Source organism: Rattus rattus, chromosome 2, assembly GCF_011064425.1.
Source record: "Rattus rattus isolate New Zealand chromosome 2, Rrattus_CSIRO_v1, whole genome shotgun sequence".
In the NCBI taxonomy this organism is placed as follows: domain Eukaryota; kingdom Metazoa; phylum Chordata; class Mammalia; order Rodentia; family Muridae; genus Rattus; species Rattus rattus.
In genome coordinates, this window is record NC_046155.1 from 156,529,083 (window position 1) to 156,553,177 (window position 24,095).

Below are 24,095 nucleotides of genomic sequence, written 5' to 3' on the forward strand. Positions count from 1 at the left end.
TTGCTTCGGTTGTGTCATATTTGGATGAGGTTATGTTTGTGTTTTCTTCTCTTTGTTTTGTTTGCCAAGATGATTAGTTTGCTTCTTCTAGGTATAGCTTGCCTCCTTATGTTGGGCTTTACCCTTTATTATCCTTTGTGGTGCTGGATTTGTAGAAGATATTGTGTAAATTTGGTTTTGTCATGGAATATCTTGTTTCTCCATCTATGTTGATTGAGAGTTTTGTGATACAGTAACCTGGGCGTGGCATTTGTGTTCTCTTAGGGTCATGACATCAGTCCAGGATCTTCTGGCTTTCATAGTTTCTATGAAAAGTCTGGTGTGATTCTGATAGGTCTGCCTTTATATGTTACTTGACCTTTTTCCTTAATGTTTTAATATTCTTTCTTTTATTTTGTTTATGTTGTTTTGTCTATTATGACGGGAGGTGTTTCTTTTCTGTCCAATCTATTTGGAGTTCTGTAGGGCTTTTTGTATGCCTATGGCTATCTTTTTTTTAGGTTAGGGAAGTTTTCTTCTATGATTTTGTTGAAGATATTTACCGTCCTTTGAGCTGGGAGTCTTCACTCTCTTCTATACCTATTATCCTTAGGTTTGATCTTCTCATTGAGTCCTGGATTTCCTGTATGTTTTGGACCAGTAGCTTTTTCCGCTTTATATTATCTTTGACAGTTGAGTCGATGATTTTCTATGGAATCTTCTGCCCTGAGATTCTTTCTATGTCTTGTATTCTGTTGGTGGCTTGTATTCCACGGCTCCTTGCCTCTTCTTTTTGGTGTTCTATATGCAGGGTTTTTTTCCATGTGTTCTTTCTTGATTGCTTCTATTTCCATTTTTAATTCCTTCAACTGTTTGATTCTGTTTTCCTGGAATTCTTTCAGGGATTTTTGTGATTCCTCTCTGTAGGCTTCTACTTGTTTATTTATGTTTTCCTGTGTTTCTCTAAGGGAGTTCTTCATGTCTTTCTTGAAGTCCTCCAACATCATGATCAAATATGATTTTGAAACTAGATCTTGCTTTTCTGGTGTGTTTGAATATTCCGTGTTTGCTTTGGTGGGAGAATTGGTCTCTGATGATGCCATGTAGTCTTGGTTTCTGTTGCTTGTGTTCCTGTGCTTGCCTCTCGCCATCAGATTATCTCTAGTGTTACCTTGTTCTGCTATTTCTGACAGTGGCTAGACTGTCCTACAAGCCTGTCTGTCAGGAGTGCTTTAGACCTGTTTTCCTGTTTTCTTTCAGCCAGTTATGGGAACAGAGTGTTCTGCTTTCTGTCATGTAGTCTTTCCTGTCTACTGGTCTTCAGCTGTTCCTGTGGGCCTATGTCCTGAATCCACCAGGCAGGTTGCTTGGAACAGAAAAGTTGGTCTTACCTGTGGTCTCTCAGCTGAAGTGGCTCCTGAGGGGCTGCTTTTGAGCTCTCCATGAGGGCGGCAACCAGGAGGGCCTGCGCTGTCTTTTCCCGGGGACACCGTGTATTGTGGTGCCAGATGGCATTAGGTCTTTTCCTGTAGATTCAGAAATGTGGGCAGAGTGCAGTCTCTTCTGGCTTCCCATGTGTGTCTGCCCCTCTGAAAGTTTAGCTCAAATCCCATGGGAGGCCACGGGATTTGTGTGCAGGGAGCTTTTGATCGGGTTCCTTCAGATCCGGGCAGTGTCTGGACCGCAGGGAATATTTCTCTTTCTTAAATTCTGCTTCTCTAACACATACCATGAATAATGAATATTCACTTATATTATTTTCTATAAGGAGGAAGTTATTGGCATGATATCTGCAACATTTATTCATTTTCTGTGTTTTCTATTAGCAATCAACTAATATCAGAGTCACACATTCACATCGATACCAAAAATAAAGGTACCTGAGCTCATGTTAATGTTATTCTAGATTGGAGTAGGAAAAGAACACTTCCAATGTGCAGTAATATCCAAGAGTAGGGCCTTCAAAAAAATCAGAGAATCAGTAGATGATAATATGAGACAATGTCTTTGAAAGGTTGTTTCTTTTTATTTTGTTTTGTTTTGCTTTGTGTTTTTCCATTATACACAATCATTAAAAGAAACCCTGAGAAACAGTTTCTAATGCATATATATTGAATTGAATCCTAATAAGTGCTTCCAAATCAATATTATGTTTCTCAGTTATAATCCATAATATGTGTTTAGAGAATTTTTTCCTTAAATCTTGAAGAGAATTTCTCTCTGTCTTTAAAAAATTGCAAAGCATATCAGAATAATGTTGAACCACTTTGAGTGTTCATGGAATGCTAATATGATGAAGAGTTCAAGAGCCTCCATGTTCTTTCACTGAGTTCTCTGGTGGACATTAAGGAATGTATCCAGTCCAGTGCAGAAGACCAGCATGCTGAAAGGAAAAAGTGGCTTAATTGAGTATGTCAGGGAGAGTCCTAGCCAAGAATGTCCGAGTTTATATTATTAAGGATAGAGAGACCAATCCCAAGACAGGATAAAGTGCTGTAAACTTGGTTTACCCTATGATATGGGTGTGTTCAAAGTGTACATCAGTGTCAATAGAGAGAACGGAAATCCCCAGCATGATTGCTTAGAGAATAATTAAGATGAAAGAATGCACGAGAATAAGAGTTTGGTACCTGTAAAACCAGTGTGTACTTCATCTTTCTTTCAGTGGCTATGACTTTGATAGCCACCTACTAATAGTTTTATCTAGCACAATCTAAATTGGAAGAGGAATTATAACTCAAAAATATCATTCACTGCAGTCTCCAGCAACCTGAGTTTGAATGGCCAATTAAGAGTAAGGAGCACACCTGGGTGTCCATCCCATATACAGACACCAAAATTAAACACTATTGTGAGTGCCAAGAAGTACATGATGACAGGAGGGTGATGTAGCTGTCACCTGAGAGGCTCTGCTAGAGCCTGACAAATACAGAGACGAATGCTCATAGCCAATTGTTGAACTGAGCATGGGGTCCCCAGTAGAGGAGTTAGAAAAAGGACTGAAGAAATGAAAGGGATTTGCACCCATAGGAAGAACAACAATATCAAACAACCAGACACCCCAGAGCTCCCTGGGACTAAACCATCAGCTAAAGAATATATATGGAGGAACCCATGATTCCAGCTGCATATGTAGCAGAGGCTGGCCTTATTGGTCATCAATGGGAGGAGAGGCCCTTGGTTCTGTAATTGCTCAATGCCCCAGTGTAGGGGAATTCCAAGATAGCGAGGAGAAAGGGAGTGGATATCGGGGGGAGGGGAGCACACTCATTGAAGCTATCTCCGGGTATGGAGATAGCATTTGAAATGTAAATAAAAAAAATCAAAAAAATAAAAAAATCAAAAAATATATAGTACTACTATCAACGATCAAATATTAGTAAAAACATTTGTACATAATATATTTGTGGAAATGCAAAGTTATTCAATTTCTTAATTATATTCCTTTGTAAAATCTAGTTTCTTATTGTGAAATGTAAGATGTATGATAATGATTATCTTGGAGATAAATTGCTTTATTATTCCCAAGAAAACAGAGTAAGGAGCACAAAAATATATTTTTTATTTATATGAGGACTACATAATTTAACAATCAGTTAGCTAGAATTCACAACTACCTTTCTGTGGTGATCTAAAATATCTTGAGACACAATTGTGAATGTAGATAAACAAAAGGTAATTATGGCAAAGCCCTCTCCAAAGTATCTTCACAAGTGAGAAAGTCCACAGTTTTGTGAATGCATGTTTCTGCTTTATGTTGGCAAACACACACACACACACACACGCACACACACACACACACATAAACACACATACAAACACGTATGCACAACAAGGATTTGGTGTCATAATGCTCATCATCTTTACAGAAAATCAAATAAATTCACCATTTCTTTGTCTATTCCAGTCTATTTTGATGATGATATCATTAATTAAGTTTCAGAAATCACAAATTTTAGTACATTAGAAAAGCTATTATGAATTGATCTAGCTTGATAAACTCATAGGAGCTAATATCATACTTACTATATTTTAATGTTACAGTGCATATTCATACAGTGCCTCCTAAGGTATTTCTCATTTTTTTTAATGAATGCTGTCCCTATATAGGAAGCTCTATATTATATTGGAGCAAATTCATGGAATAGGTTTCCCAGTCTGAATTCACCTGCCCAAACACACTGACATACAAAGCCGTACTAAATGGAGTCAGTAAGGTTTGTGTGTGTGTGTGTGTGTGTGTGTGTGTGTGTGTGTGTGTTTGTCTTTGTACATGTAAACATAATAAGTGCTTATGAATTTGAAAATTTTGTGTTTATGTGTGTTTGTGTATGTTTGAGATTGTCTGTGTGCACGTAAACATAATGAATGTGCTGATAAACCTGGGAATTATTGAGTTTTACATGTACTCAGGGGTACTAAAAATGTGAGAGATGAATGTTATAAAATTATAATATTAATCTTTGAAAACTGAAAAATTATAAATGAAATGCACTCAGTTGCATCTTCTTCTGATATTAGAGGCACTGAACTCTTAGTCTTTTTAAAAGGTATCAGTAACTTTATCACTAATTGGAGAAATGTCTGTTCCTTATTTCTTTCTTTTTGATTGGTTATTATCTTTATTTACATTACAAATGTTATTCCCATTCCAAGTTTATCCTCCAAAAACCGCCATTCTACCCCCACCCCTGCCTCCAGAAAGGTACTCCTCACCCACGTTCCCATTCTCTTTTATTCATTAAATTTCATTACCCTACATCCTGATGTTATTGGCTTTAGGCTCAGTCATCTACATTATCTTTCACAAATTTCCTTCTCTAAGAGTCCTACACTTTGGCGTACTATAGTTAAGATGATATTGATAAATTACCATATCAAAAAAAACAATCAAGCAAGAGGGATAAAACAGAATATATGTGTTCAGCATTCTTACCACGTTCATTGGATGTAATCCCTATTGTAACAAGTTCAAGACATGTTTCGAAAGATGCAACAAGCAGCAGAAAGAGGCAGATGCAGATATTTAAACCTAACTAATGGACAGAAGCTTGTGAACCCTGTGATTGAATTAGGGAAAAGCTAGAAGAAGTTAATAAGAACAGCAATCCTGTAGGAGAACCAACAGTCTCAACTAACCAGGAAGCTGAAGATTTTTCAGACACTGGGCCACCAACTAAACAGCACTAACCACCTGATAGGAGGCTCCCAGTATATAAACAGCAGAGGGCTACAAGGTCTCACTCAGTCAGAGAAAATGCACCTAACCCTCAAGAGACTTGAGGACTTAAGAGGTGTGGAGATCTCGGGGAGGGGGTCTCCCTGGCATCAATCCATTCTAGGATATAACTTTTGTCTTTCAGAACAGAAAAGAACATTTAAACCTTAGACTTTTGGACAGTAGCTTGAAAAGCATCTGAAAAAGCATGGAATATTCTGTCTTGTATGTGCTCCTACTGGAAAAATGAAATGCTGTTCTGATTTTATCATTGATTCTTTAGTGTGTTTGTTTCTCTGATTAATTCTTTGATTTGATAGATAGTTTCTATGTGTAGCCATGTTTGTTCTGGAACTCACTTTCTATATAGGTCACATATCCAACTGCCTTATCAACTTTTATTGGAAGTTACCAGCGGGGAAATCACCATGTAATCAAAATGATGAATACAATTGTAGTGAAAATTTGAGAATTTTATTTCTCCTAGAGGAAACTAAGCAACTGAATTAGGGTAAGATTTCATGGACAATGTATGCAAGATCAGTAAATATGATACTTCTAGACAATACTAAAGAAACCAGCAAGAATGATTCTAAAACCAGATACATGTACTGTATCACAATATTTGGTGCCTATGTGCCAACTTTACATTTGACAGAATTCCTGAAATATTTGTTTAAAAATCTGATTTCTCTCTGATCTTTAAGATAGAATTTCTGTCTGGTCTCATTAAAATGATGTAGATCTTGGGTGCAAAGATGCATCCAAGCATCCCTGAACTAGATGCCATGATGGAGAAGATTTCTACAACAACCATAACCCTGCCCTTAGTGCTATGGTAGACAGGGAGGAAGGTGACCCAGACACTGCAGAATACCAGCATGCTGAAGGTCAAGAACTTAGCTTCATTGAATATGTCTGGCAGATTCTTTGCCAAGAAAGCCACAGTGAAGCTTCCAAGTGCCAGGCAGGCCAAGTATCCCAGGACACAGTAGAATGCAGTAACTGAACCCTTGTTGCACACAATGATGATGTGGCCATGCTCCGTGTGTTCATCAATATCAACAAAGGGAGGAGAAAGAGCTAGCCAGATTGCACACAGAATACATTGGAATAGGGAGCATATGGGAATAATATAGTTGAGTGTCTTCGACACCAGAACATTTCTCAACCTTCTTCCTGGGTCTGTGACTTTGAAAGCCAGAACCACAGTGATTGTTTTGGCTAGAACTGTGGAAACAGCCACAGTGAATACAATTCCAAATGTGATTTGCTGTAAGATACATGTTGCTCTGTTAGGATGGCCAATGAAGAAAAAGGAGCAGAGAAAACAGAACATGAGTGACATGAGTAATACGTAGCTCAGGTTTCTGTTATTGGCCTTCACAATAGGAGTGTTATGGTGTTTCACAAAGACCCAAAGTACAACAGCTGTGATTGCAGAGAAACAGAAGGCTATTAAGGCAAGAGCCATTCCCAATGGGTCTTCATAGCTTAGAAATATTACACCTTTCTGGATGCATTTGTTCTGTTTCATATTGGCAAACTGGTATTCTGGACAATTCACACACTGATCCATATCTAATGTCCAAAGGAAAGTTTAGTTAGTGCTGCTTTAGAAATGTTATTGAAAAGGTATTTTGAGTGAGAGTGCCGAAATAAGCCTTGCAATGCAGGCTTTGATGCTGACAATGCAATTTCAAGAACATTGCTGTGCAGAGTTACTTTCAATTCATATTGTTCATAAAGATTTGACAGAAAATAAAATCAAGCAATTGTTTCTTTGTCTATTTAACTTCATTGATTATATCATTTTTAATGCTATCTGAAAGCAAAGATTTCTTAAACTATTTGTTTCTATGCTGATAACAAGAATATCATTGAATTCAGACAAGATACAGTCATATACCACAATGTGGTTGGGTATATTTTATAAATACAGAATTCTACATTCATTATTTCCTGAGATTATTGATTCTTTTATGAATTTGTTCCTTATGACACATTGAGACTCTGACTTCTACTGGTACAAGACCTGTAATAGGTACTTGAGGATACACTAACTTAAACTCATTGACATAGAAACAAGAAACAGAACAGGTAGGATGTGTGTATTTACATATATTTATATGTATGTGTACGTACATGTAAAAGTAACAATTACATTATTGACCTGTGTTGATTCCTGTCATAAGTCATAAGAAGAAGTTGGAGACTGAAAGGTAATATAATATTAATGTTTGAAAAGTAGAAAATATTCAAGTAATAAGCCCTCACTTGTATTCTTATGTGGCAATAAGTAACCAGAATTTCTGGTTATTGTTCATGAGATGCACTAATATTAGAACTGAAGAAGGAAAAAAATCCTCTGTAGATTCTTTGTACTAAGATGTCCTTTACCTCTATTCCTTCTTCATTTGAAATGCTAAGCACTTTCATCCTTGCCTGATCTCCATTTCTATTTGACTCAGTGTTTGTGAATGTGTTCAAGGATAAAGTCAGTATTGACAAATAGAGTGAGCAATACATTAGAGGACTACTTGAGCAAGAGTGGTAACCCAGATGGTTTGTCTTAAGCAATAGTACCCCATTTCAAAGTTGCAATTCCAATCATGGCTATAATATGAATTGTGATTGTAATTGCACTTAATTTTTATGTCATTTCAGAAAATGTAGATGTGCTTCCTTCATTTTCAGAATTCTTATCTAGAACAATGCATTTGTGGAAATTTTTATTTGATAAGTTGCATAAAAGACTAAGAAATTGGATTAGCATGAATAGAATATGATGCTCTACAGGAGAACCTGAGTTCAGATCCCAGCACCCATGTCAGCTGTCTCAAAAGTGCATGTAAATGTAACTATGGGGGTATTATTTGCTCATATGGGTACATGTACATGTATTACCCATCCCACAAACATAAGCAATTTATGTAATAAAAACATTTTATGGAATTTCTGTGGAACTAATTGAAGTGAATATAAATTCATATCTGTTTTAACATCAAAAACAATTTCAGTGTACTTTTAAAAATTATTTTCAAGTATAGAGTATGTTATAATGCATGTCTTCAAAAGACATCATTTGAGTAGGTTGCATGGTTCTACAAAATCCACCATGGGTTATATTTGGACTGTAAACCTTAGCAATACATGATTTAAGTGTTGAGCCATCTTACAGGCATGCTATGCCTTTTAAGAACTTTAATTCATTGTATAAAATGAAAGTCAAAATAATTAAAAGCTAACCAAAAATTTATTGTATTTTACCTACTGTAAATAACTATTTTAATAATGGGTAAGATATGTAATAAATATACGTAACATGAGTCCAGTCATGTATTTTATATCATGGGTCAACTCTTATCCCCTATTTCCTGGATTCATATCACATCTGGCTTTGAACATGGCCCACAATGTATTACACACGTAGTGGTTTCTTATAAATTTGCAAATACTTTTGTCTTCTATATTAATCTTACAGAGAACATGAATTTTGTACCTAGAAGTCTCATGACTTAGTTCAGTATATTTGATATTGTACTTGGTTCTTCATGACCTCCTATATGTACATGGCGTGAATAATCATAGTTATGACAGGCAAATTCATGAAATATGATTAATTAATTCCTTTAAAAATTCTGACTAAAATATAATGTACATATAGTTTTCAATAGATTGATTATTGGTTAAATTCCGTCAAATTGCAGTTTTCTTTTCTAAAGTATTTATTTGTGAAAATATAATCTGGCATGAATTTGCAGTGAAACAATGTGTGGTTCAAGGCACAAGGTATATGTGTTTGTATGTTTGTTTCTTTGTTTCTTTGTTTTTCACAGGATTTTATTAATGATTTTTCTATCTACAGCTAGAAAACTAGAAAAGTGATATTTTTTATCTGTAGTTGTCTTTTAGTTTACTTCATCTTCTAAGTGTAGTACAAGAGGAATATATATTTGCAGGATTTATCAGAGCAATAATCACTCACTTGTCTCATTAGAAATTTCATTTTCAGGGCAGGGTCTGCAAACAAAACAGCAGGCTGCCATTCCCTCCTTCCAGAACCTTCTGAATCCTGGACCACAGTCTTCACTGCACACAGAGAATGGCATCTGAGAAAAATAAGACAATACTGATAATGAGATTTAGCTATTAATTTTATGTATTATATCAGCATATTAATTTTGCAATGTATGCATAATTATTTAATGTATGCATATAGACATTTCACTCTGTCCATTGTTTAATAACCAATTATGAATATTGGAAATGCATTGAACAACTGTTGAATAGTTCTGAATGTCTAGTAATTCAGTAAAACAAGATGATAGTGAGTTGTGTATAAAAACTACAGAGATTGCAACCTGATGTTTTTTAATAATTATTTTCAATATGGCACTAAGCATAGTGAGAAGACAAGGAAACTTAAATTGAGATATGTTCTCAGCCAACACTAGCTTGTCCTCATACCTTTAAAGCATTTTCTTAATTTGTAATTTATTAAAAAGTTCACATCCTAATGTATCAGTAGAGCCAGTAAATAGAGATCTTTTAAGATCAGTGCTTTAGTTCAAGTCGCCAGATAACTACACTTGTTGTTTCATGACTATAAGCCATATCTCCACTCACCCCTTCCTCCTCACTTTCTTTACGATAAAATTTAATTAAAGCAACAGAGAAGCAAGTTAGTATTTGGAGACACTTGAATCTGGAAAATATTGTCAAAATTCTTACAATGGCTGTAAATACTGGGAGGATCTGGACAAAAATTAGAGTGTTTAAAATTAATTGAAGATTTTAAGACTTCTTCCTACTTTTTTGATAATGTGGAAACAGGGTCTTACCATATAGCATCAGTAGATTAATACTCCCAATGAAGATCAGAGTACCTATTCTCTTTTTTTCCCATCCTTTTCTTTAAATATATTGTAACATTTTGAAATATTTTAAAGGCTATTTTGAGTTAGAGTAATGAAAATGTGCATACTTTTGTTCTTTATGTCAATTTATTTTAAGATGTAAGTGGTTTAGACTTATAATATAGGGCAGACCTGTAAGAAACAGAGACTTTCAGACCTCTGTTTCTAAAGTGTTTGGATAAAAACATGAACCGAAAAAAAAACTACTTGACATTATTTCTAAATTTCATGGATAATAATTATCTTTTCATGTATTATAATATTCCTAATAGGTTTGTGAAAAATGTTATCTTATCAATATATGCTCTTTCTGTTTTATCACTTATTTTGTTTCTTTAACTCTTAATAAACGTTAGGCTTTGGTAAGAGCCATTTTGAAAGTTTTTGGAAAATAATATTATTCTATATTGTGTGGTGTATTACATTTAATGGATCTGCATATGTTGAACCACACTTGAAATACTGGATTAAATTTTCCGTGTTCTCAGAGAATGAGCTTTCTGTTGTGTGTTTTGTTCTTTGGTGATGTTTTAGTCAAGAATTATTTCGTAGCTGTCCATCAAAGGTATTGTTCCCTAATTTCCTTTTCCCCTCTTTTAACATTTTATAATATTTGCCTCCATTTTTATTAAAGGAAGTACTCCTATTGTCTGTGACTGAGTCTCTTTACTCTCTGTAGGCAATTAAGGAATGTCTTAGAAATAAATCAGCCTTGTTGTGTTTGATTTTAAATAAATAATGCTACCAAAAATATTTGATTATACCTGAAAATTGTGTTACTTTTGTCTGTTATTTGCTGTTATTGCTGCATTTGATGAATTTTAATAGTCATTTCTTTGCCTGTTATTCAAGTGCTGTCTATTAGTTCATTTGGCATTTTATTTATCTCACATTAAAGTATGCAAGTATTCTTCAAGCTTACTAAAAAGTGGTGTTTTATAATATGAATTTCTCTGTGTTCACTAGTGAACTTTGTAAATTTCCGTCTATTATATGGCAAAACATTTTGGGGTATAATGACAAGGTTAGCAATTATGACTCCAAGTATTTCATTACTGTAACATTAGTCTCACTCTTATCAAGATCACAGCAGAGTCTTCAAGTAAGGGAGGAGACATTGTGCAATAACAACAATCATATGGGAGAATATTGTTCAATTTAAAGGAAAGAATATCAAACAATGGGAAAGAACAGTTTTATATTCATTAAATTTCAGAAAATGGTTCTGATAAGACAAAGGTATATTTTAAACACATATGAAATGTTCAAAAATTAGTAAAAATATGTCAAAAAATAAATAATAAAAAATATTACAGGAGACTAGAAATTGGTTCCTGATGTGACAAAATATTTTATTTCAATATGTTGTAGTGTATCCACTTGACAGTGTTTACTGCAGTGTATACAAATCAATAAGTTAGTATGCACACACCTTTTTACTTCCTGTGGCCAACTCACCCATGTCTACATATAGGTGAAAGTGTTGACCACGTGAATAATATGAGCTGAATTTTCCTATCTTCACCTTAATCCCAAGATGTTGTGAGAAATTCAGTATGTGAAAAACGTCATAGTCAAAAAAAAAAAAAAAGTCATAGTCATCCTGCAGTATTTCTCTCTGTTTCATAATCACTTTGTCCCCAAGAGGATTAATGAAGTGGGTCTCTCTCAGAAAGGAGTTTACCTAAAAGACAAGCATTAACTATACTTTATATGCCATTCCTTCAAGTCATAAAATGTATTCTGATTTCATAGTAAAGGTAACATCATTTAAAGAATGAAAGAGATCACAACAAGAGCAATTGGATAAATGAAATTACCATAGCATTCCAAGAATTTCAGTTCTCTCAAAGAAGACTACTGAACACAAACAGAAAAAAAATGTAGAACCAAGTAGAGATAAACAACACACACATATTCTCTCTCTCTCTCTCTCTCTCTCTCTCTCTCTCTCTCTCTCTCTCTCTCACACACACACACACACACACACACACACTAACACAGAAAGAGGCTCACATTTTTTCAAAATCACACATATATTACAGCTATACATTTATTTACACAAATATATATATATACATGTTGATATACATATGTAAGCTTTCAGGAACAAAAAAAACCACATACATATGCACTCAAATAAAACACCTACCCTGGCACACATACAAACATACACAGAGAGAGAGAGAGAGAGAGAGAGAGAGAGAGAGAGAGAAATTGGCAGCAATACACTGGGATATATATATATATATATGTATATATATATATATATATATATGCCAGCCCAGAATTATATTGACACACAAACCTAATAATAAAAAGGCAGTCAAATGCCAAGCCAAGCACATACATAGGAACATAGGAAAACACATACACAGAAACCAATATGTATAAGCACAAATGAACACTCACAAAATACATACAATGGTACACAGAGGCAAATACTCAGACAAATACAAAATAAAAAACTACACACACATATATCACACCTATGGAAAGAAATGCAGACATAGAAAAAATTGTTGCTCACTTTCTCAGACATACAGAGATAAACGTGTAAGTACAAAGCAATACAGATATAATCATAGATACAAGGAAAGTGTATGATATATACAAGTGCACAGTGAGGAAGATAATTCACACATATAAACATATTTGTATAGATGGAACTAAATAACAGGACTGTTTCTTCTTTAAATACTCTCAGAAAACCAAGTACGTTAACCAGTGCCTACACTGGGGACAGCACCCAAATAAAAAACATTCCTTAAAATGATTTTTATATAATCGAAAAATATATATAAAAACTCATCTCATTATAGAGAAAATTCATGAAGAAGTACTCTTTATATCAAATATTAGAAGTGGTATGCTGAAGGATATTTGGGTACTCTATATTAAATCACAAATTTTCATTGATAAATTGTCTTGTTTTCCCACTCACATTTATTACAGTCATTCGATTTTGTTCTTCTTTATGAAAAAAGTTCAGAAACCTACATATTTTGGGAAATATTTCGTATTCTACTAAGTGTGGGCATCTGAGAGACTTTAAACAGCTATGCAATTAAAGATACCAAACATCATCCAATAGAAGAAACTCTACCTTCAAGCAGTGAGAAGTGGCTCCGTTCCCAATGTCTATGGCCTGATTTTCAACCTGTTGCAGATTCATTTCATGGAATGCATGAGCCATGGCATAAACCGCATTGTATACATTATAACTGTAATCACTAAAAGCCATGTCAAACTTCTGTTCCAATAGCCATTCCAATGAGGAATTGGATGAATAGTTCTCCAGTATTTTACAGTTAGATGCTGAGGCTTCATAGTTAAAGTACTTCCACTCTGGTATTACTTGATATAAATCAGTGCTTCTAAGATGGTACCATGTCTGTACAAAATTTTTAAAGCCAGAAATCTCACCATGGTGTTGTAGAAATGTAAAGGTCCCATAGAATGTGTCATGAGTCAATTCTCTCTTACTGGTAGGGAAATTCCATTGTTTTGTAGTAACCCATATTCTCTGTTTAACTGGATATTCCCACACTTTGAAGTTCAATTCAATGATACTGTCTGCTTCCCCATAAATGATAATAACATTTGTGGATGACATCACAATTTGGTTGTAGTACATTTCAGTTTTATGGTAGAATGAAACCTCATAGATTGACATCATGCTCACAAAGGCAAAGCAAATATTTTTGTTTACACTCACTTTTTTCAACTCTGAGAGAAATTGATTGCCTTGATCGTCATCTGAGATGAAAAGGCCGACCCAGTTCCAGTTGAAGTAAAGTATGAAGGAGACCATTGCCAAGGCTAATGATGTGTCCTTTGGGGCCATTTGATAGAGATAGGGATATTGTTCATTATCATTCAAGATGGAATGAAAAGGTCCATATGTGAGCTGAAGAAACTAAAACACAGAGAGAAACATGAGGTGTAGTGCACTTAAAAACCTGTAATCATATTTACCTGCAAAGGGTTGATTACCTATGACTTTTCCTCTCATGTCTTATTCAAATGAGCAAAAATGGAAGACTGGCAAATCTACTTTTAATGGAAGCAGTCTTGATATCTGTGTTTTCGGTGTTTGAAGGGATTTTAATATAATTAATACTTGGGGTTATTTGAGTAATATATTTATAAAAAAGACAATTATGCTTTAATCCAAAAAAACTTCTCCTAAGATCTAACAGTAAAGCCCTAGGTATAATACTGCTTTAATATTTAGAAAAAAATATTCTTATCTTGTCCTACAATAAAGTATTCCTTGTACACTAGAAGTTGAGACTCACATAAAGATTCCAGAGGTTTCCTTTTTAGAATAAGGCTCCAAAATACTCTGTGAATATCTGCCTCTGTGCCACCTCAGGAAACAGATAATTAGAACAAAGTAAATTTTAAAGTATTCATAAAGATTTGGCAGTGTACATATATTAGCAACAGATCAGATTAAAAACTCATCCTACTAAATACTCAGGCAATTATGGGGCAAAATTTATAGGGTTCATAAGTTGTATCTCGTGAAGAAAATATACAGAAACAAAATTAGATTGGATTGAGTTATCTTCTCCATGAAGTTTCTTATAATTATGGAAAAATAATCATGTGGAAAAATATGAAAGAGCAAGTTATCAGAATCCCATAACCATTCTTTCTTGGACAGTTCACATGTGACTGTCCATTCTTGTATCTCATGGTGAGGAAACAAAAGAATAACAAGATAAGACATATGAATAAGTTCCAAAAATATATGACATAATCATTGTATTATTAAAGAAAATGATTTATAATAACTATAGAGTATGTTGCTGGAATTTTTGTCAGAAGATCTAATGATAATTGGTACTCTGTCTTTAATGGTTGGTAGGTAATGCAATCATTGCTAGTAAAATGGTAAACTCCTCAGAAGGAATTGCAGGTTTTCATCCTGTCTTATGCCACAGAAATGTCATGAACTGCCAGGATAAAAATGATTCATGTGTCATGCCTTTGTAAAAATACCCCAGATACATAAAATTTGTGCTAGTGAGAAAATGTTTGTAAAGTAAAATTCTGTGTTACCTCACAGTTTATCACTGATGAGTAAACTTATAACACCACCATTTTGGTAAATGATAACTCTGTAATTTCACGTTTTACCAATGATTATCTAAACTTACGACCAAGAGGAGGATAACACGTATCAGGAAACACAAATAATATGTTCTAATTTTTGGTACAACATGACTCAATCTCTGTTTACTTAAATTTGTATAAATAAGCATTTTGAATGCCAGTCAGATAGGTCTGCAAGATTCTCTGTACCACCATGTTAAAATCAATTCTTCATGGTATCCTCTATTTCTCCTCTCTGGAATCTGTCAACTTCTGGAGGTGGCCCTTCATAGAAGGTCTATCATGTCTCTAATGAGTAGATATATTTGAAATATACATTGCCATAAGCATAAATCCAATCTCATCCATCAAGTTTCATATCAATCAAAGGCCTCCAAAGTAACATAATATTAAGAATTCTGGTCTATGATAACTTACACGTGGAGATGAGAAGATGTCCAGGTCTGTCAAAAAAAGTAAAGATGTCCCCCAATGCGGTCCTGTAAGCAGAAATGTACACTTGGTCTCTTCCTTACAGAAATAATTAGGAATAGGTTTATCAAAATCTTTGTGATATAAATAGGGTGTAGGCATTATAGTTTTTCCATCACAATAGCCAAAAGGGTATTTTATAATCAAAGACATATTTGGTAAAAGATCAGGATTCCTGTTGATTTCATCTATTGAAAAGGCCAATGTCAAAGCATATTTGTGGTTTTTAGTTGTTTTTCTGTAAAAGAGTACAGTGGTTTTTTTATGAACAAATGCCTATGCATGATCATTTGTACTGAATAGAAGCAAGATTCTATACTGGGACTTTCTGCATCTGACCTACAAAAAGGGAACAAATGGCTTTTGTTGTGAGACTAGATTGACATGAGAACCTGGAAAATAGTAAACACTTTAAACGTTCATAACAGTGTATCTCCCATAAATAAGATACGGTATTGACTCATACACAGAGAATATTTCTTTATGTGTTTTTAGTCCCTGATCAGAAGGTAAAGCTGAAACCTCAGATATTGACAAAACAGTGATTCTGATCATTTCTTCATTTTGAAATTATTGAGCAATATAAAAATACATGTGCTATGCGACCCATTGCATTCACGATATTTCATTGTGAAATTAACTGAATGGGTTAAAGATGATTCATCATGACTTATCAGAGCATAATAGTTTTTCTGCAGCAAGATTTTGTTACTGTACTTAAAATCACTTATATTTAGACATGTCCCTTCATATCTATCTTCATCTTGTTAATTTTTCTTTCAATCTTTTGCTGAAAGAAAATCTTTTCTAAAGATTTACTTTTAAGTAAATTCACATATCAAACATGCATTGGTTAAATATATATGTCTATGCTTATGTTTTAGGTATTTGATCAAGGGTTATTTAGGTCATAAGATGGCAATATATCCAAGAGACTGTCCTCACTTCAAATGTACAGGTATATACTTGTGCCAGGTACAAATACACTACTACACTAATGCAGAGAGTAAGGGCTTATTCCAACACCCAAGTATCATTTACATACTTTCTATTTACAAAGAAATATGATATATTCACTCTGGATTCTTCTCATAATTATAAATAAATTTTTAAACATATCATTGATAACCTTTCCAGGTACACTAAATCAGCACTACCATCCTAGTGAGAACTAGGACAATAAGGAAATTTCAGTGATATTCGCATGTGCCAGTATTATATGTTTGTAACACAGAAGAAGAATCTTTGTTGTAAATTATGAAGACAATGTTCATTTTTTTAAAAAAATAAAAGTAAGCAATAAGACAATGGGAATAAAATAACCTATTCTGTTCATATTTATGAAAAAAGTAATATCTCTTATCTTAACCTTGCCATTTCATATAATCTGATCAATAAACAGTAAACATGCACCTATATATTTAATGATTAAATTTGAAGTAAATACAATCAGGTTTTCAACAAAAACTATACCACTGTAGTGCTTTTACTCTTCACTTCATAAAATAGTATATTTTTGAATATTATTTATTACCACAGACAAAAAAATCTCACTTACAATTTTACTAATACAAAAAGAAATTTGAAAATACACTTTATGCAATGCTCAAACTACTTCCTATAACTGAAGTTTAGGAAACATCAGTTACATATTCTGGATGTATAATCTAAAAGTCTGAAGGGCTGTGTTTTAAAATGACTATCAGCAAAACATAAAAACGGATATTACAACCACATTGGTAACATGTGAACCTATATTTATTAAAATTGCTGAAAAAAATCCCACAAGATATAAATATTAGAAAAAGATCAGAGATTTACCTAATTCGACCTGAGAAAAGAAGACTTGTTTGTTTAATATTAAAAAAAACTTAATAGAAAACTCCTATATGCCTGTTATCAAATGTTGCAACTTTCCTTGAACACAGCTGTCACCCATGCCAGTGACAAGAGACATAAGCAATCCCCACTGTTATTGATAGCCTCACCATTCAAAGAATGTAAACATATTATTTGATTCCGTATGTTGAATTATGTTTTACTCTAAAAAGAGAGTGCCAAACTGAATTTTATAAAACATAAAAGCCAGTGATTGTACACAAAGCCACAGTTCTTTTGGATTTTATCTTTTAAAATACTTGATTGTCTTGCCCCATAATGAATGAATATTTCTTGCTCATATACGTAAAAAGTATTCATCCAGACATCATATGAGGTATGAAATTCTGAATGTAAAGAATTTCTCTTTCCAAACTTGATGGACCTTTACAAGGCAAGACATGAGCTCTAGCAATGAATTTGAGAGAGTAAGTTTCTATGTTTGCAGTTTTTGACAAGTATATATGCCATGAATAATATGGAACCCACATATGTTCTATGAGAAATGAACTGATAAAAGGACTGTCAACAAACTTTATGACCATTTATTTGCATTTTCTTGCCATAAAACACAATGAAATATTATATGATAAATTTTAATAAGTCGGGATTATTTAGAGTGCAAAATAAACGGTTATTAGGAAGACTTTATGGAAAGGATCAATCTTGATAGTACTTTATTTTCAGCCTCCAGGCTTTAAGTCAGAGGTCTCCTGGAAGAAAAACAAAACCTTCACTGGATTAATCAAAAGGAGTACAAAGAATTGAATCTGTAAAAGAATTGTTTGTTTCTTGGTGTTCCAAAGTAGCAATGGGACAGAAGACTCAAGGATTAGTCTAATCTTCATTCTCAGAGCACTCAAGAAATATTCAAGTTGTCACTTACATTGATAATACAAGTGCACTTACAGGACATTCAGAGTCTGGTTGAAATAATCTTTCTCCATAGGGATCTGAACTGCTGCAAGAATGAAGGAACAAGTTGACCCCAACTCTTCATCCTTGACATCATTCAAATTTATTCTCAAAAAGCACTTGGGATCAATGACATTTGCTATGAGAAGTGGAATGTTGAGAAGGAAGAACACCACCATCAAAATGAACATATTTTTCTTGCCTTAAACCTGGGCAGTGTGGATTGTGAAGTACCATGCACAACAAATCACTACAAGCTTTTATTTCTCTAGACAAAGGAGAACTTTGTGGCCTATTCATGATGCATTTTGTTACAGATTGATCCTGAGCCCTGAGGAAACTTAAATGCTTTCTTTCCTGGGGCTCTGCAACTGGAGTCCACAGCCCATGTAATAAACATGGGTAGGAAAATGTTTAGGAGGATAATTCATTTCCAGTCTCCATGACATCACTCAAGTTTGTGAATAACTGGAAGGAAGACAACTTGTTCAAATTTGGTTTTTAGAAACTTTCAACAAGCTGATTGTGTTAACAAAATTAAAAATTATGTCAGTGGATTATTTCAGATGACTCATAGTGATATATCCAGTAATAATACAATCAGAGCTACTCAGGACACACAGGACATTTTATTAAAAAAAATCCAAGTCAGGGAGAGGCAGTCTTGTGTTTATACTCACTGAAAAACACAGACCATGTACAGTATAGACTATGTCACACCAATGAAATGAACAGATTACTTAAACAAGGCCCATTCTTCCACTGTCTATAGGACTAGTAAATTGTTCAAATCAAAAATATAATTAATTCAGCTCTATGAAAAATTATACAGTTCTTCAGAGATTCAGACTTAATTTACATGATAAAGATTGATGTTTAAAGATTCAACAAGATCCAGAGATAAAGCCATCATTTGTTTTTTCTTTCCTCTTTTTTCTTCCTTTTTATTGATTATTTTACTTATTTATATGTCAAATTTTACACCCATTTCCAGTTTCTCCTACACAAACCCTCTGTCTGGCACCCTCCCTCTGTCTCTATGAGTGCTCTCCCCTAAAATCCCACTCATCCCCACTTACCACCCTACACTGGGTCATCTTATCCTCCATAGGACAAAGAGACTCCTCTTCTAGTAATGATAGATAAGGCAGTCATTTGCTATATACTCCAATAGAACCATGGGTCTTTTCTTGTGTACTCTTTCGTTTGTGGTTTTGTCATTGGAACTCTATGTTACAAGCATTCAATACTAATGAGAAAGTAATCTTAATATTTGAATTCCAAATCATGATCTTCCTCCCTGATCCTTGGTTTGTTTCAATTTAATAATTTATGCTGACCCATCTATCCTGTATTTTCTTTGTTTTCATACGTTGGTTTTGCTCTTTTTATACTGCAGTAGTGGCTGTGAGGAAGTGTTGTTTAGAATTATCTTCACCCTAACCAGTGTGTTGCTTATTGTTCTGCTTCTTTTCAGTCCAAATCTGCTGAAAGAGGTTCATGAGTGTCCAAACTTCAGCAAACTCTCTGATGGTCAGTGTTGATTCTAGAATGCAAACAAGAATAGATGGGTAGAATAATTTTATAAGAAATTAGAACACAGTGTTGTATCATAGTCACAGTCATTATTTGCTTCTAAGATACTAATAAGATGGCAGAGGTTTTTGCTGAGGGGAAACTGGAAAGAAGGATAACAATTGAAATGTAAATAAATAAAGTAACCAATGAAAACAAGAAAATGAGTGCAAATAAAATTTTCAGTACTTCAAATTTAATATGCATATTTTTGTGTTTGATATTTATTATTTCTTTTGAAAACACCATACATTATTTTGGGTTTCATTATGGCACACTAACAGAAATGTAGCATGTATTTTGTTGATAACTTCACCTCCATCATCACTGTCTTTTGGCCACCTTGCTAGTGACTCTTTCCTCAGCTCAATCAACCTCCTTTTCTTTTCATGACATGCTGTGCTACATGCTCAATTTCAAATTCAAGAGTGATATTTTAATCTATATTTTCTTACTACCACCTTCACCTGATATAACTATTCTCAATTCCTTCATGCCTTTCTGGTTTTCAAATAATACCTCTCCTACCTTCTTTGTGCAAAGATGTGCAAACACACATGCACATACATACATACATACATACATACATACATACATACATACATACATGCATGCATGCATACATACATACATACACATACACATGCGCACACACACACACACACACACACACCATTGATAAAAAGACACACACGATTACATACAGACTCAGCGAAGTCTGAATTTCCACAGTCAGTCTTTAATTTGAAATGGTGTGCCTCCTATAAAATCAAAAATTCTTGTTAACAAGGTCATATAATAATTGTAGGATGGAGAAAAGTTCCTTATGTGTATATAAACAATCCACATCTGTAATTTAAATTGTAATATGACTAAGAGAACTGTGAACCCAGAAATCTTATTTATTTAATTTCATCTATTTTTTCAATATTTTCTGTATTACGTAAGGTCTATTTACTTAAATATTTATAAAATTTGTTTGAAAGTTTTAGTGTAATTGTTTATATTAAAGCAAGGAAATTCATTGGATTGCACTATTAAAATTCTAAGAATGCAGCTTAAATAACAATAATGATTATTCATTTTTTGAAAGTAAAATAACTAAATTTTATAAGATATACTTTTGTCCATTTGTTAAAATGCATTAAGATTCATCTCATCTTGCATATCATAAATAATCACTAAACAAAACACATTAACAGAAAATTACCTATGTGGTTGCTCACTCATGTTTGCTTCCAGAAAATTGCATCAGATCTGTGAATAAAATATAACATACTCCTAAATGTACTGCCTCTCATATTGGAATCTTTTGTGAGACTTTGCATGAAATTTTCATGCTTAATATGTTGTTTAATCCCTGTTAATCTACCATATCCCAAAGTGAGGTTAGATGAACATCTAACTCAACTGTGATTTTATTTATTCATACTAAATGCACAACATTAACTCATGTAATTCTCAATTATTTTAAAATTTGAAGTAAAACTTAGGCACTCTTTTAAAAGATGTCAAAATTAGAAATGTTACCCTGCAGTCCAGACACCTCTCGGACCTGAAGGGACCCAGTCAACAGCTCTCTACACCCAAATTCTGTGGGAGAGAAAGCTAAACCTTCAGAGGGGCAGACATGCCAGGGAAGCCAGAGGAGACGACACTCTTCCCACATTTCCAAATCTACAGGAAAACACCTAATGCCATCTAGGGCACCTGTGCACAGGGTCCCAACAACAGCAGGGCAGGCCCTTCTGGTTGCTGCCCTCACAGAGAGCTCAAATGCAGCTCCCCAGGAGCAACTTCAGGCCAGGGACCAGAGGTAGGACCAAATTTTCTGCTCCAAGAGAACTGTCTGGTGGACTCAGGACACACAGAGGCAAAATTCCTCTGGGACTGTACTCTTTTGGTTTTTAGCTGGAGCCCGAACCTAACTGATCCCGGCCCACAGCACCCTGCTCCCAAAACCTGTGGGAGAGAGAGCTCACAGTCCAGACAGGTGGGCACTCCTGAGACTGTAAGGCAGGAGAGACCATTAGTACTGCCCACCCCTCCCCACATCCCTGGCCCAAGAGGAAACTGTATAGGGCCTGTAGGAACAGGAAGGTAGGGGCATTCAAGGGGCAGGTCCCCTGCAGTACAGACACTGACCAAATCTGAAGGGACCTGGTCAATGGCTCTCTGCACCCAAATCCTGTGAGAGGAGAGAGTTAAATCTTCAAAGGGCAGACACCCCTGGAAGCCAGAAAAGACTACCTCTGCCCATATCTCTGACTCTAGAGGAAAACCCCTAACTCTATATGGGACCACTGTGCACAGGGGCCCGACAAAAGTAAGGGCAGGCACTTCTGGTTGCTGAACTCAGGGAGAGCTCCAACGCAGCCCCCCAGGAGAAACTTCCGGCCAGGGGCCAGAAGGAAGACCAAATTTTCAGTATCAAGTGACCTGCCTGGTGGACTCAAGACACACACCCACAGTAACAGCTGAAGACCAGTAGACAGGAAAGACTACACGCCTGAAAGAACACTCTGTTCCCGTAACTGGCTGAAAGAAAACAGGAAAACAGGTCTACAGCACTCCTGACAGACAGGCCTATAGGACAGTTTAGCCACTGTCAGAGAGAGCAGAACAAGGTAACACCAGAGACAACCTGATGGCAAAAGGCAAGCACAGGAACCCAAGCAACAGAAACCAAGACTACATGGCATCAACAGAGCCCAATTCTCCCAACAACGCAAACACTGAATATCCAAACACACCAGAAAAGCAAGATCATGATTCTAAATCACATTTGATCATGATGATGAACCACTTCAAGAAAGATATAAAGAACACCCCTAGAGAAATTCAGAAAAACGTAAATAAACAAGTAGAAGCCTATAGAGAGGAATCACAAAAATCCCTGAAAGAATTACAGGAAAACACAATCAAACAGGTGAAGGAATTAAAAATGGAAGTAGAAGCAATAAAGAAAGCACAAAGGGAGACAACCCTGAATATAGAAAACCAAAGGAAGAGACAAGGAGCCATAGATACAAGCATCACAAAGAAAATACAAGAGATAAAAGAGAGAATCTCAGGAGCGGAAGATTCCATAGAAATCATCGAAAAAACTGTCAAAGATAATGTAAAACAGAAAGAGCTATTGGTCCAAAACATACAGGAAATCCAGGACTCAATGAGAAGATCAAACCTAAGTATAATAGATGTAGAAGAGAGAGAAGACTCCAAGCACGAAGAACCAGTAAATATCTTCAATAAAATCATAGAAGAAAACTTCCCTAACCTAAAGAAAGGGATGCCCATAAATATACAAGAAGCCTACAGAACGCCAAATAGACTGGACCAGAAAAGAAACTCCTCTCGTCACATAATAGTCAAAACACCAAATGGAAAAAGAAAATAAAGTATATTAAAAGCAGTAAGGGAAAAAGGTCAAGTAACATATAAAGGCAGACATATCAGAATCACATCAGATTTCTCACCAGAGACTATGAAAGCCAGAAGATCTGGACAGATGTCATACAGACCCTAAGAGAACACAAATGCAAGCCCAGATAACTGTATCCAGCAAAACTCTCAATTAACATAGATAGAGAAACCAAGATATTCCATGATAAAACCAAATGTACACAACATTTATCTACAAATCCAGACCTACAAAAGATAATAAATGGTAAAGCCCAACATAAGGAGGCAAGCTATACCCTAGAAAAACCAAGAAACTAATCGTCTTGGCAACAAAACAAAGAGAAGAAAAGCACACAAACATAACCTCACATCCAAATATGAATATAACAGGAAGCAATAATCACTATTCCTTAATATCTCTCAACATCAATGGTCTCAACTCCCCAATAAAAAGACACAGATTAACAAACTGGATACGCAATGAGGACCCTGCATTCTGCTGCCTACAGGAAACACACCTCAGAAACAAAGACAGACATTACCTCAGAGTGAAAGGCTGGAAAACAACTTTCCAAGCAAATGGTTGGAAGAAGCAAGCTGAGGTAGGCATT

At 34.8% G+C, this 24,095-nt stretch overlaps 1 protein-coding gene across 3 annotated transcripts in view; it reads right to left on the bottom strand.

The window, feature by feature from the left end:
• The window catches only part of LOC116894375 (vomeronasal type-2 receptor 116-like), a 21,078-nt gene extending 2,383 nt beyond the window's left edge, over nucleotides 1-18,695 (bottom strand). The window contains exons 1-6 of one of the 3 annotated variants that reach the window (XM_032896083.1): nucleotides 18,499-18,695; nucleotides 15,708-15,949; nucleotides 13,223-14,037; nucleotides 11,549-11,800; nucleotides 9,186-9,309; nucleotides 5,887-6,778 (exon numbers count right to left, since the gene is read on the bottom strand). In XM_032896083.1, coding sequence (XP_032751974.1) covers nucleotides 5,887-6,778; nucleotides 9,186-9,309; nucleotides 11,549-11,800; nucleotides 13,223-14,037; nucleotides 15,708-15,949; nucleotides 18,499-18,695 — 2,522 coding nt within the window. Of the gene's footprint in view, nucleotides 1-5,873; nucleotides 6,779-9,185; nucleotides 9,310-11,548; nucleotides 11,801-13,222; nucleotides 14,038-15,657; nucleotides 15,950-18,498 lie in introns of those variants that run through there. The other 2 variants (XM_032896082.1, XM_032896084.1) reach the window with 2 other exon arrangements.
• Between the last annotated feature and the right edge of the window lie 5,400 nt (nucleotides 18,696-24,095).